The 15,371-nt window shown below is 40.1% G+C and overlaps 1 protein-coding gene across 1 annotated transcript in view; it reads left to right on the top strand.

Annotated features, from left to right (window-relative positions):
• Positions 1 to 539: 539 nt before the first annotated feature.
• Positions 540 to 15,371, top strand: part of DMC1 (DNA meiotic recombinase 1) — an 82,980-nt gene continuing 68,148 nt past the window's right edge. The window contains exons 1-3 of the mRNA XM_075286876.1: positions 540 to 596; positions 4,732 to 4,776; positions 14,837 to 14,983. Coding sequence (XP_075142977.1) covers positions 540 to 596; positions 4,732 to 4,776; positions 14,837 to 14,983 — 249 coding nt within the window. The remainder of the gene's footprint in view (positions 597 to 4,731; positions 4,777 to 14,836; positions 14,984 to 15,371) is intronic.

Raw genomic sequence — 15,371 nt, 5'->3', positions numbered from 1 at the left:
ATGAACTCTTATTTTTAGGAGGTTTGGTGCATATAATTTTTTGTTTGGTTTCCGCTTTTAGCAACTAATATACATTTATTTGCATTTTTTTTTTATATAAAACATTCACTTTAGATCAAAATTGCATGAAGCTGCCTGTTTGCATATAGTAAATTATATAGGTATGGGAGTTTGGATGATTTTTTTAATGTTGCAATTTAGGTTTGGTTTGTCCATCTCAAAACTGTGCAAATTGCTCTGGCTACCGGAGGTGCAAAATTTCCAGAGACCCTTGGCAGTGAAATGGTTAATGTTCGTTGTTCTCATCCTATGATATTAGTAACGGCAGTGTGATCCTATGCTTACTCATTTTACTGCTTATCTTAGTCCTGGCTCTTTTCCTATACACTCTCAAAGGAACCTTTAAAAATTTTTAAAAGCACAATATATTTGGTACTCAGTTTGTTCTTCACTTAGTGCACTTGCTAATGCTTAAATAACCTTTCCCATTATTTTTTTTATTATATAGGTCAGTTTATTGGTGTTTTTTTATTGCTACTATGAAATCAATGGAAGATCAAGTAGTGGATGAGGAAATAGGATTTCATGATGATGAGGTAATTATTTTAATATATAACTGCTTTGAAATAAAAATTAAAACATAACAGTATTCTAAATAAGGCATTTCATAGAACTGCTTAATATGGCCTAAAATTAAAATCTCCTGACATGTATATGATCTAGCGATATGGGGGGGGGGTGATTTAAACTTTAAGTTTTGTAAAAAAAATAAATAAATTATATATATATATATATATATATATATATATATATATACACATACACACTCACCGGCCACTTTATTAGGTACACCATGCTAGTGTAACGGGTTGGACCCCCTTTTGCCTTCAGTACTGCCTCAATTCTTCGTGGCATAGATTCAACAAGGTGCTGGAAGCATTCCTCAGAGATTTTGGTCCATATTGACATGATGGCATCACACAGTTGCCGCAGATTTGTCGGCTGCACATCCATGATGCGAATCTCCCGTTCCACCACATCCCAAAGATGCTCTATTGGATTGAGATCTGGTGACTGTGGAGGCCATTGGAGTACAGTGAACTCATTGTCATGTTCAAGAAACCAGTCTGAGATGATTCCAGCTTTATGACTTGGCGCATTATCCTGCTGAAAGTAACCATCAGATGTTGGGTACATTGTGGTCATAAAGGGATGGACATGGTCAGCAACAATACTCAGGTAGGCTTTGGCGTTGCAACGATGCTCAATTGGTACCAAGGGGCCCAAAGAAAATATTCCCCACACCATGACACCACCACCACCAGCCTGAACCGTTGATACAAGGCAGGATGGATCCATGCTTTCATGTTGTTGACGCCAAATTCTGACCCTACCATCCGAATGTCGCAGCAGAAATCGAGACTCATCAGACCAGGCAACGTTTTTCCAATCTTCAATTGTCCAATTTCGATGAGCTTGTGCAAGTTGTAGCCTCAGTTTCCTGTTCTTAGCTGAAAGGAGTGGCACCCGGTGTGGTCTTCTGCTGCTGTAGCCCATCTGCCTCAAAGTTCGACGTACTGTGCGTTCAGAGATGCTCTTCTGGCTACCTTGGTTGTAACGGGTGGCTATATGAGTCACTGTTGCCTTTCTATCAGCTCGAACCAGTCTGGCCATTCTCCTCTGACCTCTGGCATCAACAACGCATTTCCGCCCACAGAACTGCCGCTCACTGGATGTTTTTTCTTTTTCGGACCATTCTCTGTAAACCCTAGAGATGGTTGTGCGTGAAAATCCCAGTAGATCAGCAGTTTCTGAAATACTCAGACCAGCCCTTCTGGCACCAACAACCATGCCACGTTCAAAGGCACTCAAATCACCTTTCTTCCCCATACTGATGCTCGGTTTGAACTGCAGGAGATTGTCTTGACCATGTCTACATGCCTAAATGCACTGAGTTGCCGCCATGTGATTGGCTGATTAGAAATTAAGTGTTAACGAGCAGTTGGACAGGTGTACCTAATAAAGTGGCCGGTGAGTATATATATATATATATATATATATATATATATATATATAAATTTTTTTTTTTTTTTTAATTTAGCCCCCCCTAGGGTGCTTGAACATGTGATCTGCACTACCACTGTATTGCAGTCTATGGCAGTTTTGCTATGTAACTACTGAAGCCTTCTGGCAGCAGGCTTCAGTAGTTGCAGTACTATGGCAGGGCTTGAAGCCTTCAGAAGGTTCCTGGCTGCCATGGTAATGGGACGCTCCCATGATCATGCCCCAGGGGGAGCCACTTTACCAAACATCTAATTGAAAGTGAAAGCAATGACTCAGATGCCATGGTTGCATTTGACCACAGCATCTGAGTGGTTAAATTCCCATGATCAGAGTCTTCCTTGATCATGGGCAATGCTGCCGGGTCTGTGCTGTTTCATACTATATACATACTGCATGCTAGTGTGCCCGCTTTGCTTCAGAGAAATCGCCATATTTAGTCACGTGCACCAGGACTTATAGGGTTGAATTTAAGGTTACTTTGTGTTACTCTATGAACCCATTACCCGTTTTGAGATGTGTTTGTGTCTGACTATTGGAGGGACGCCTGTATATGTATGTGTAGTTTCCGCTGAGTCTGTCAAGTCAGTGGTGCTGGCAGTGTGTATTTGGTGTGCATGGAATATGTTGTGGTGGGATTTACGCCCAATTTGCAGCCTGTGTGAAGGGTGAGTGCAAGATTGAGTGAGTGGAGCGAGTTGACTCCTGAGAGCCGAACCCACGTCACAAGCTAGGACAGCTCATACGTGACAGAACCTTATTGTGGAATCATCAACGCTGATCTTAACTGAGACAAGTGAGTCCTCAAATACCTTATATATTTATCTGGGTTCTTTTGTGAACTGAATGAGTCGTCAATGTGCTCTTGGAGTAATTTTGGTAGGCCAGACACTCCTGGGAAGGTTCAACACTGTTCCATGTTTTCACTATTTGTGGATAATAGCTCTCACTGTGCTTTGCTGGAGTCCCATAGCCTTAGGAATGGCTTTGTGACCTTTTCCAGACCAATAAATTTAAGGCTAGATTCACATCTGCGTTAGGGTCTCTGTTTGGGGGGTCCCTAAGCAGACCTCCCGAACGGAAACCTAATCCGCGTAAAGAAGTGGTTACCTTATGAAAGCCGCAGACCCTAAAGACTATAATGGGGTCTGTGTGGTTTCCGCTCAGTTTCCGCACAAAAAAATGCACAGAGAAAAGTCCTGCTTGCAGGACTTTTCTCTGCACATTTTTCATGCGGAATGGCTTGAAAGCAGATGTGAGCCGAGCCTGAATGACTTCTCATCTGTTCTTGAATTTCTTCAGATTAAGGCATAAAATGTGAGATCTAGTCAGACTGGTATCATTTAAGTGACTTTATTCTACATGTCTGGCAGTAATCAGACCAGGTATGGTTAGTGAAATGGATCTCAGCTTGCCAAAAAATGTGGTTAACAGTTAATTCATGGGGGGCAGTGCAGGTATGACAATTGTACAAAAACCTTTTTCACATCAATGCATAACTTTGCGTCAACAGACAGAAAGCACTGGAAAGGTAAGTACTTGATCCTGCACACGATGGGGCACTTTATGGTGGAAAAAACACCTGACAGGTTCCTTATAACTGATGATAGGGTATAGCTCATATCACCTATTTATATGCATTAATAGTCCCCAGTGATAAAACAACAGATGCATTTGTCCCACAAGTTTTTGGATTATCTTAATTTGTACATAGATATCTATGAGGGCGAAGATTATTTCTGATTACTACCCATGAGGGAGTCTGATCTCTGGCGATCTGTGTGAGGTGGGTTTCCCTCTTTCCTCCATGGTCCATAGTAGTATTTTGTGATATGACATTTTGTAGCTGTATGTTTCTGGTGCATTGGACAATGAAATGGAATGGGCAAGTATTATGGTGGATGTCCTTTGAAAACTTATTTTATTTTTATTTTATAGTTTATGCACATAGGTGGTTTTTAATAGTTTTGCCTTGTTGCCTCAATAACATCATATTATAATTTTTTTGTGCTTGATGTGGTTTCAGTTATTATAATTTGGCCATGTACATACACTGGTAGGGCCCCTTCACATGGAGTTTACGCTCCACTCATTCAGACACATATACACGAGCGCTTCAAAACACATCCCATTCACTTCAATGGAAGTGAATGGGATGTGTTTTGAAGCACTTGTGTATATGTGTCTGAATGAGCGGAGCGTAAACTCCGTGTGAAGGGGCCCTTAGGAGGAATGTGCTGCAGATTTAGCCCCCAAATCCTGAGCAGATTCCTCCCAGAATCCGCCTCCCATTGTTTTCAATGGGAAGCAGAGATCGCAGCAGGACACAATAAAAAGAAGCGTCTTGCTCGAACTTGCCACGGATTCTGTGGTTGATTCAGCCACGGAGTCCGAGGCCTGAGAGTCGGTGTTCATTAGGCCCATTCATCTGGGCCTGACCAGTATGGGAAGCTGCAACGGAATGCCGATGCACTGCATCACCATCCCATCGCAGCTGTGTAGTGATAGCAACTCTGATATTTCTGCACTGGGAACAGCCCATGTACCCAATAGCATATTGTTCTACTTTTTTATTTTAATTACCAAATTGCCGAATGTTACAATAAAATAATTTTTGTAAAATCTAAAGCAAAATTATAACCATCTTATCCTAATTCTTTCTTTATTTAGGAGTCTTTTTTTCAGGATATTGATATGTTACAGAAGCATGGTATAGTAAGTATTACCTATTAAATCACAGACTCATTTGTAATTTCAGACTGGTTATGCTGCAAAGAATGAACTTACAGAAACTTTAAGGGCTTACTCAGACGGCCATATTATACAGAACATATTAGGGCTAGTTCACACGGGGACATGGAGGAGGATTTTGACAGCGGAATCCACGTCATAAAACTCCTCCATACAACGTTAGTCTATGTAGACTGCTGGCTTTTTTTTTCTGCTAGCAGATTTTTCTGCTAGCAGAGAAAAAGAAGCGACATGACCTTTCTTCAGGCGTTTTCCGCCTGAAGAATGCAATAGAAGTGAATGGGAAGCGTTTTTTACCGCACGTTTTTTTCCAAAAAAACACAACGCATTTTTGACAGCCCATTGTCTCAAAGGATAGGAAAACCGCCTGGAAGCGGTTTTTAAAAAAAACAAAACGCTCCACAAAAAGCGTGCCAAGGTCAAAAAAACGCTTCCTAATTAGGAATCGTTTTTTTCTGGCGCCATAATAAGCCACACGTTATTTAAGTGTGAACTAAGCCTTACAGTTGCAAATATTTTCCCAACTGCAGGTTTAATAACAGAAATTAAAAACATCATAGAGATTTATGATGCAGCTAGTTCGGAGTATGGTATTTGTAACCACCATATTAAAGGGGTTTTCCAGGTAGAATTTTTTTTTTTTTTTATAGAAAGGTCTGTTAGTGCTAGTAATGGGTTAATATGTATACCAATATACCTTTAGCAGTGTATGGTGTGATTTCTGAGTGTCTGTGGCAGCTGCTGGCATTCTCTGCCTTTGTTTAAATGTTGTTAGCTTCCTGCTGTGCAGCTTCCTGTGTAGCTGGTACACTGGTTCCCTATCACTCAGCCCCCCCCCCAACTCCATTACAAAACTCTTCCTGTCTCTCTAAGCCTAGTGATCTTGCCCACTACTAGCCCCTCCCACCCTCCCTGTTTCACTAAGCTTAGTGATTACACCAATTATTAGCCCCTCCCACCCTCCTTGTCTCAAATAAGGCTAGCGATCCTGCCCATTACTAGCCCCAACCACCTTCCCCCATCTCCCTAGCTAACTTATTCCACTCACTACTAGAAGAACAGGAAGAGGGGAGGAGCCTTTCCCAGACACAGAAAGGCTTGGTAAGTATTGATGGGGATAGGGAAGGGGGGAAGAGTAATGGTGACATTACGTTTTGGAACCAGTGAAACAGAATGTCACTGGATTATCATAAAGTGTCACATGACCACATCAGGGATATGGGTAATTATAGATTTTTTTTTAAATTGAAGTACATTAGAGGTAAGGGGGGCGGTAGGGAGTTTAGTTTAGGGGTTAATTCTCAGTTTATCCTGGACATCCCCTTTAACTAATTTCTTCCCTGTGACACAAAGCAGACATCCTCCTTTAGCAGCTGCAATTGGGGAGAACACTATTTTTGGTCATTTAACTTCTTAGACACCACCATCAGTAATAATAATAGCATCGTGTGGTGCCAAGGCATTGTAATGGTGATGGGTGTGGGGGGGTCAACTGAAAGCGCCCACATCACCCTCACAAGCCCCACTATAAAACTTTGCCAGTAATGTAATACACTGAAATGCAGATGTTTTATCAATGAAATCACCTAGTGTTCAAATTCCAGTATGGAACTATGTGAAAATGTATTAGAAAATGTAAATATGTAATAAAAATTAAAATTACATTTTCCCAATATTTTTCCTATTTATAGAAAAGTAGTAATAATAAAAAAAAAATAGTTGTGTGGTATTGATCCATCCATAACAACCCATAGTATGAAATATAACATTATTTATCCCACATGGTGAACGCCGTTAAAAAAAATAAAAATCTTTTTTTTGGTCACAATGCCTCAAAAAAAAAAAAAAAAATTATCACACAGTTACATATAATACAAAATGGTACCAATAGAAATGACAGATGTAAAACTTTGTGAAACTTAAAAAGAAAACTTTCACAGCTCTGATTATGTAAAATTAGAATATGGCTCAACTATAACATATTGTCTTTGCCAAATAAGTCATTTTACTGTGTAAAAGTAGTACAACATAAAAATTGATACAAACTTGGTATCACCATAATCGTACTCACTAGCAAAATATAAATAACATGTCATTTATGATCCCCTGGAACCACCCACATTTAGGGCATACAAAAAGGCTAGCAAGACTGACTTTTTGTGCCGTCTTGCTAAGGACGAGTTAATAAAATTTGAACAATAAGCTAAATGTTTGTCAAAATAGAAATAGCAAAGTACAATTGTGCAAAAAACAAGCACCTATGTCAACATTAAAATTAAATAGTCATGGTGTTTAGAATATGACAATGAAAAAAACAAAAAAGGACCCGCATCTTTAACTATCAAACTTGGTCGCCTTCTTAACAGGTTAAGGCTGTCTGAACAAGCTCTTATGGCATATTTTTACAATGCTCAAATTCTGCATCAAAATACATATTGAATACGCCTTGAAACTACTAGCCATTTATTTCAGTGGGGAATAAGCTTCATTGTTCATAAAATACATATTGTTAAACAGCTGAGGAAAAAATAAATGACATATTCAATATGTCTGAGGATGATTTCATTTTACCTCAAGAATTTTAAGCCAGTAAAATATGCCTTCTGAAGATACCCTAAGGCTCAGTTCACACAGGGTATTTTGGTCAGGATTCTGAAGCCAAATCCGCCTCAAAATCCTGACCAAAAAAATGGCTCCCATTGAAATCAATGAAAGCAGCTCAGTTCTTTTTTCCGGCTCCCAGAAAAAAGAAGTGACATGATCATTCTTCAGGGTGAATCCGCCTGAAGACTCTCCCTCCTCCCAACTAAGCCCATACATTTGGGCCTAATCCGGATCGGAGTGCCGCGACTGGATGCCACTGCACCAGCATCCAGTCGCAGCTACCCGTATTTTGAACCGGAACCTGAGGCGGTTTCCGCGTCAAATTCCAGTTCAAAATAGACCTGAACTTGGCCTTAGGGTGAATTAACACACAGCATGTATGTTCAGATAGCAGTATATACTGCTTCATATTTTGCATCAGTATTTGTGAGCCAAAACCAGTAATGTGTCTAAAATACAAAATATTGCAAGTCTTTTTATTATATCTTTTCTCTGTTGATTCCATTCCTAGTTTTTGCATGAGCATATCTAGTGTATGTTCACATTGCTGTGTGAACATACACTAATTATGGCTCGCAAAAATCCATGTGCACTCAATTGAAATATCTCTAAGTAAATAAATTAAGCTGATTATCAGTCACAGATATTTCTGCAGCAAGTCTACACATGTGAATATACCCTTACAAATACATTCTGTAAAGTATATATTTATAGTGTTCCTAAACAAATGCATTCCTCTACTTTGAAATTGCAACATCAATAAGGATGTGGCATGTTGAAGGGTCATAAAAGCCAGATTGAAAGCAAAGGTTTTTTTTTTTTTTCAAAAAAAGTGTGGGGGTGGGGGGGTGCCTGTTTTCCACATTTTTAATTTCTTTAAAAATAGGTTTTACTCTTCATTCTGGAAATTTATATTTAGGTGACGCATATTTTTGTTTCCCTGTGATGGTTTTTTTTTTGTTTGTTTTTTTATTAATAGTTTGTTTTGTTTTATTTTGTTATATTTTTGTTTTATATTTATTATAATGTCATAATGTTTTTATATTATTATAATGTGAGAATGTCCTTTGGCGGACATTTTCACTTTACATTTAGTTTTTTACAAATTTTTTTTTTTTTTTTTGTTTCTGGCTGAAATCCCATGTAAATAGGGCTAATACAAAAGCTCACGTTACAGGGAACAGGGTTACAGGGGAATATAATTTAATTTCCTAATATACATTAAACAGCTGGTTTAGGACACAGCAGCTCATGCAGTTCCCCCGACTTGATGGAGTTCACATGACTCAGTCCAAGAGAAAGTCAGGGGAATCCTTAAGGCTTGGTTCACACATCAGTATGCCATCTGTCTGTTTGAATTCAGTTTGAGACTTTAAAACATGATACACATACTGATTGCATACTGACACCTTTTTATACTGCTAGCAAATGCTGTCTGTCCCCTAGAGGACAGATAAGGGGATTAAAAGTAGAAAATTGTAAACAGAGTAGAGATAAGGACATTTATTATATGAGATAAGGACATTTATTATATGTCCTTATCTCTACTCTGTTTACAATTGATACTTTTAATCCCCTTATCTGTCCTCTAGGGGACAGACAGTGTTTGCTATCAGCATAAAAAGGTGTCAGTATGCAATCAGTATGTGTATCAGTCCATTTTAAAGTCTCAAACTGAATTCAAACAGGCGGATGGCATACTGATGTGTGAACCAAGCATAAATGTGTATACAGCAAATGGGAAGGCAGGTACGATAGTAATAAGTAATAAAGCATCCCTCCCCTCTCCTGAGAAAGTCACACTGTCACTGATGAGCTGCTGACTCTCTAAGGACCTACAGGTACTTGCAAAGTTAATTCCTGATGGTCCAGACTACTTATATAGTACTAGCAGGAGGGCCCAACTTCGCACAGGTATATTCCATTTATTTTTTTTATTTTTTATGTAGATTGGGGATTACAATGTACATTTTTTTCCTATCAGTATGTCTTTGTAGAATGGGAGGAAATCCACGCAAACATGGGGAGAACATACAAACTACTTGCAAATGTTGTTCCTGGTGGGATTCGAACCCAGGACTCCAGCGCTGCAAGTCTGCAGTGCTAACCACTGAGCCACCGTGTTGCCCCCATTTTTTTGTTTGTGTAGTGGCCCCATAACAATTACTCAGTTTTGCACTGGTGAATTTTATATGTTGTTTGTGTGTGTCCTTAAGCATCATGTGATCATGTGTATCTCAGTTTGGATACCAGTGAAAAACCTACGATCGTTTGTTATGGATACCTGGAGTAAAGCTGTGTGAATGTGAACTTGTGTAACAGTGTAATCTACAATGCCCTACTGTGACCTACAGCAGTGAAGAAAAATGGCTGGGTTGTTATGGAAATCTGGAGTAAAGCTCTCATGAGGTGTGTGCTGAGCTTTGTATCTAATCCCCTGATGTGTGATAGTGTGTACTGAGCTGTGTATCTGATTCTCTGATGTGTGATAGTGTGTGACGAGCTGTGTATCTAATCCTCTGATGTGTGATACTTTGTGCTGAGCTGTGTATCTAATCCGCTGTTGTGTGATACTGTGTGCTGAGCTGGTATCTAATCCTCTGATGTGTAGTGCCCTGTGTATCTAATGCTCTGATATGTGATACTGTGTGCTGAGCTGTGTATCTAACTCTCTGATTTGTGATTGTGTGTGCTGAGCTGTGTATCTAATTGTCTGATTTATGAAACTGATAAACTGTGTATCTAATTCTCTCATGTGTGATAATGTGTGCTGAGCTGTGTATATAATCCTCTGATTTGTGATAATGTGTGCTGAGCTGTGTATCTAATCCCCTGATGTGTGATAGTGTGTGTGATGCTGTGTATCTAATTCTCTGATGTTTGTTAGTGTGTGCTGATCTGTGTATCTAATCCTCTGATGTGTGATACTTTGTGCTGACTGTGTATCTAATCTCCTGATGTGTGATGGTGTGTGCTGGGCTGTATATCTAGTGTGATGGTGTGTGCTGAGACGTGTTTCTAATCCCCTGATGTGTGATGGTGTATGCTGAGCTGTGTATCTAATCCCCTGATGTTTGATGGTGTACACTGAACTGTGTATATAATCCTCTGATGTGTGATGCTGTGTGCTGAGCTGGTATCTAATCCTCTGATGTGTGCTGCCCTGTGTATCTAATCCTCTGATATGTGATACTGTGTGCTGAGCTGTGTATCTAATTCTCTGATTTGTGAAACTGTGATAAGCTGTGTATCTATTTCTCTCATGTGTGATAATGTGGGCTGAGCTGTATATATAATCCTCTGATTTGTGATAATGTGTGCTGAGCTGTGTATCTAATCCCCTGATGTGTGATAGTGTGTGCTGAGCTATGTATGTAATGCCCTGATGTTTGATGGTGTATGCTGAACTGTGTATCTAATCCTCTTATGTTTGATACTGTGTGATAAGCTGTGTATCTAATCCTCTGATGTGTGCTGAGCTGTGTATCTAATCCTCTGATGTGTGATAATGTGTGCTGAGCTGTGTATCCAATCCTCTGATGTGTGATACTGTGTGCTGAGATTTGTATCTAATCCTTTGATGTGTGTTAGTATGTATTGAGCTGTGTATCTAATCCTCTGATGCTTGTACCTCAGTTTGGATATTAGTGTTGGATGTCAGTTATGGAAACCTGGAGTAATGCTGTGTGTATGTAGAGTGACCGTGTGTATGTCAGTTGGAATATGAGTGAGACTTGCAGGTTTGTATTGCTAATGCAGGTAATTGTTTTGGGAATACTGTATCTCAGGAATGGTATATCTGAGAGAGTTGAGACCCGACCTAAAACCTTCCTGGATGCTTGATGTATCTATGTGACAAATTTAGTGAAGATCAGTCCAGTCGTTTGATCACGCATAAAAATCAGACAGAAACTCATTTTTATATATATGAGACTAGCAGGAGGACCCAGCTTTGCACGGAAATATTAAAATTTTTGTTTGTACAGTGGCCCCATAAGAAATGCCAAGTTTTGCGTTGGTGTATTTTGTATGTCATTTATCTGTGTGTCCATAAGCGTCATTTGATCATGTGTATCTCAGTTTGGATATCAGTGAAAAATCTGCGATCGGTTTTTATGGAGACCTGGATTCCTGGAGTAAAACTGTGAATGTGACCTTGTGTAACAGTGTCATCTACAGCGCCCTGCCACTTTAAAGCTGATATACAACAGTGAAGAAAAATGGCTTGGTTGCTATGGAAACCTGGAGTAAAGATGTGATGTGTGGTACTGTGTGGTGACGTGCGTATCTAATCCACTGGTGCATGGTACTGTGTGGTAAGGTACGTATCTAATCCTCCGGCGTGTGGTGCTGCTTATTGATGTGCGTATCTAATCTTCCAGCATGTGGTACTGTGTGCAGAGGCGCCTATCTAATTCTCCGGAGTGTTGTACTGTGTGCAGAGGCACATATCTAATCCTACGGTATTTGGTACCATGCGTATCTAATCCTACGGCATATGGTACTGTTTGCTGATGTGCGTATCGATTCTTTCAGCGTGTGGAACTGTGTGCAGACCCGTGTATCTAATCCTCCCCCATGTGGTATTGTGTGCAGTGGCGCGTATGTAATCCTCCGGCGTGTGATATTTTGTGCAGATGCATGTATCTAATCCTCCAGCTTGTGGTACTGTATGCAAACGTGCGTATCTAATTCTTCAGCGTGTGGCACTGTGTGTTGAGCTGTGTATCTAATCCTCTGATGCGTGTATCTCTGTTTGGATATCAGTGTTGGATTGTGCATGTGGAGTGATCGTGTGTATTGCAGTTGGAATATAAGTGAAAGACTTGCAGGTTTGTATTAGCTAATGGGGGTCAGTTTTTTGGGAAAGATGTATCTCCAGAACGGAACGTCCCAGCAAGTAGAGGTCTCATCTTAAACCTTCCCGGACACCTGAAGTAACTGTGTGCCAAATTTGTTGAAGATCGGTCCAGTCGTTTGGTCGCGCATAAAGAACAGACAGACAGAAATCCATTTTTATAATATAGAGAGATATATACTTATGTATAATAAACTAGCAGGAGGACCTGGCTTCGCACGGGTATATTTTATTTTTTGTTTGTGTTTTGGCCCCATAAGAATTGTCCAGTTTTGCACTTGTGTATTATGTATGTCGTTTGTGTGTGTCTCCATAAGCGTCATGTGATCATGTGTATCTTATTTTGGATATCAGTGAAAAACCTGCAATCAGTAGTTATGGATACCTGGAGTAAAGCTGTGTGAATGTGACCTTGTGTAACCATGTCATCCACAGTGCCCTTCCCCTTTAAAGTTGACATACAGCAGTGAAGAAAAATGGCTGGGTTGCTATGAAACTCTAATGTGTGGTAATCTGTTCAGATGCGCGTATCTAATCCTCCGGAGTGTGGTACTGTGTGCAGAGGTGCATATCTAATCCTCCCCCATGTGGTACTGTGTGCAGTGGCGCATATATAATCCTCTGACATACGGTATTGTGTGGAGAGGTGCCTATCTAATCCTCCAGCATGTGGTACTGTCTGCAGATGTGCATATCTAATCCTTCGGCGTGTGTAACTGTGTGCTGAGGTGCGTATCTAATCCTCAGGCGTGAGGTACTGTGTGCAGAGGCGTGTATCCAATCCTCCCCTGTGTGGTATTGTGTGCAGTGGCATGTATCTAATCCTCCGGTGTGTGGTATTGTGTGCAGTGACGTATATTCAACTTTTCAACATATTAACTTGGTGAAGATCGGTCCATTTGTTTGGTCGCGCATAAAGAATAGACTGATGGACAGACAGACAGAAATTCATTTTTATAATTTAGAGAGAAGAGATGTGCAGTTGGCAAGTGGTTAAGATTTAAAGAGTGTAAACATAAAATAAAATATGACAACTTTCAAGATGGCTGATTCATAATGCATAATTTGTTGTAATTTTATAGTACAATCATGTGACCGTCCCCGGGACATTTTCTGATTATCCGGTGACAATCTTTTTCCCGATTTCTGGAAATGGATGGCCACTACTACTGCCCCCCCCCCCCCCCCGCATCCACCTCATTATACTTACCTTCCATGTTTCTTCCAGCAAGACTGCTCCTCCTTCTGTACTGATTCTGCAAGGTGCATGCTCTTCTCCACTGTGTGTGCTGCTACCGATAATTCACCTGTTGCACATACACACATACGCAGTAGAGGAGGATCATCGCTGGGGTAGACTGAATCAGTACAGGAGGAGAAGCTATCTAGCAGGAAGAAGCATGGAGGGTAAGTATAGAATATGGGTTGGGTTAGGTAGGGATGGGTGGGATAGCTAGAGAGAGAGGGAGGAGGCGTATGGGTGGGAGGGAGGAGGCGTGTGGGTGGGAGGGAGGAGGCGTATGGGTGGGAAGGAGGGAGGAGGTGTGTGGGAGGGAGGAGGTGTATGGGTGGGAGGGAGGGAGGAGGTGTATGGGTGGGAGGAGGTGTATGGGAGGAGGTGTATGGGTGGGAGGGAGGGAGGAGGTGTATGGGTGGGAGGGAGGGAGGAGGTGTATGGGTGGGAGGAGGTGTATGGGTGGGAGGAGGTGTATGGGAGGGAGGAGGGTAGAGTAAAGTGAGAGGGGTTAGTGAGGAAGTTAAATATCAGGAAGCACAAGCAAGTAAACAAGTGCATGAGATACCAGGAGCTCCCAGAGACACCCAGAAATCACTCAGAACAAGGCTAAAGGTATATGGGTTCATTTATTAACCTATTAATAGCACTAACAAACATTTTTTTAAAAAATTTGCCCGAAAAACCCCTTTAGCTCATGTCTGTTTCATGAAAGCCTGTAACCCTTTCTCGCTAAGCCATGTCCCCTTGTCGGTTAGGATGAAAAAACTAAAACACATGACAAGGGAGTCAAATGCACTATTTGTAATTCACCATACCCTCTACCTACCACATTTGGTATGCAGAAATGGTCAAGCATTATATAAAACATTTTGCATATCACTTTACAGAATCTTCCAGATATTCCTTGTAAAATGTTAGAATATCCTATCTGAAAGGTTATATTAATCTACAATAAGTATGCTTTTCCTTGTACATTTATTTAAAATGGTCCTATCTTATGTGTAAATTGCTAAATGACATACATCATTTAATTTCCACTGATTACCACCATCAATTTTTTTATATTTATTTACTTTTTTAATCTGGTTACCCATTCAAAAGATATGGAAAGTTATATGTAAATTAGCCCTGATACTCCAAGTGGGTGGCAACGTTTTATATACATACAAATTTCAGCTGTCATCTGTTTTGAACTGTGCAATGGGCATGTAGCATTTTGTACTTGGTGACAGGTCCTCTATAACATTATCCTTATTTGGAAAAATATAAAATTAATGCCTTATGTTAGTTTAGTTTTTTTAAATAGATTACATTTTTTTCTCCAGAATGTTGCTGATATCAAGAAGCTTAAATCGGTAGGAATATGTACAGTAAAAGGGATTCAGATGACAACAAAAAAAGCATTATCTAACATTAAGGGGCTGTCTGAAGCTAAAGTTGACAAAATAAAGGAGGCTGCAAACAAACTAATAGTAAGTTGTGTCATTATAATCCCTCACTTTACAATATCTGTTTTCATTGCTCAGATTAGAGTTCATGTACTATGTGTACTTTTAATGAAATGTTCTGGTCATGGTTTAAAGGCTCTGTTTAGTATCTCTCGCCCCCATTTTATTTTATGGTCTTTTTAGCGCAATGAATCTTTGAATGTTCATTCCCAGTGTTTGTTATTGATCATTACATAATGTTAATCAGTACATGTACTCATCCACCTATCAACTGTGCAGGAAAGAACATCAAAGAGTTTTCCAGAAATATTGATAACGTGTCCTATAGTTAGACCACTACCATTCTTATACTGATGATCCAACACCCAGCACCCCACCGATCAGCTGTTCTCAGCAGCTGATACACAAAGAA

This window comes from Leptodactylus fuscus, chromosome 9, assembly GCF_031893055.1.
Source record: "Leptodactylus fuscus isolate aLepFus1 chromosome 9, aLepFus1.hap2, whole genome shotgun sequence".
In the NCBI taxonomy this organism is placed as follows: Eukaryota; Metazoa; Chordata; class Amphibia; order Anura; family Leptodactylidae; genus Leptodactylus; species Leptodactylus fuscus.
Note: the sequence above shows the minus strand (reverse complement) of the source record. Positions and strands in the feature narration are given on the sequence as shown.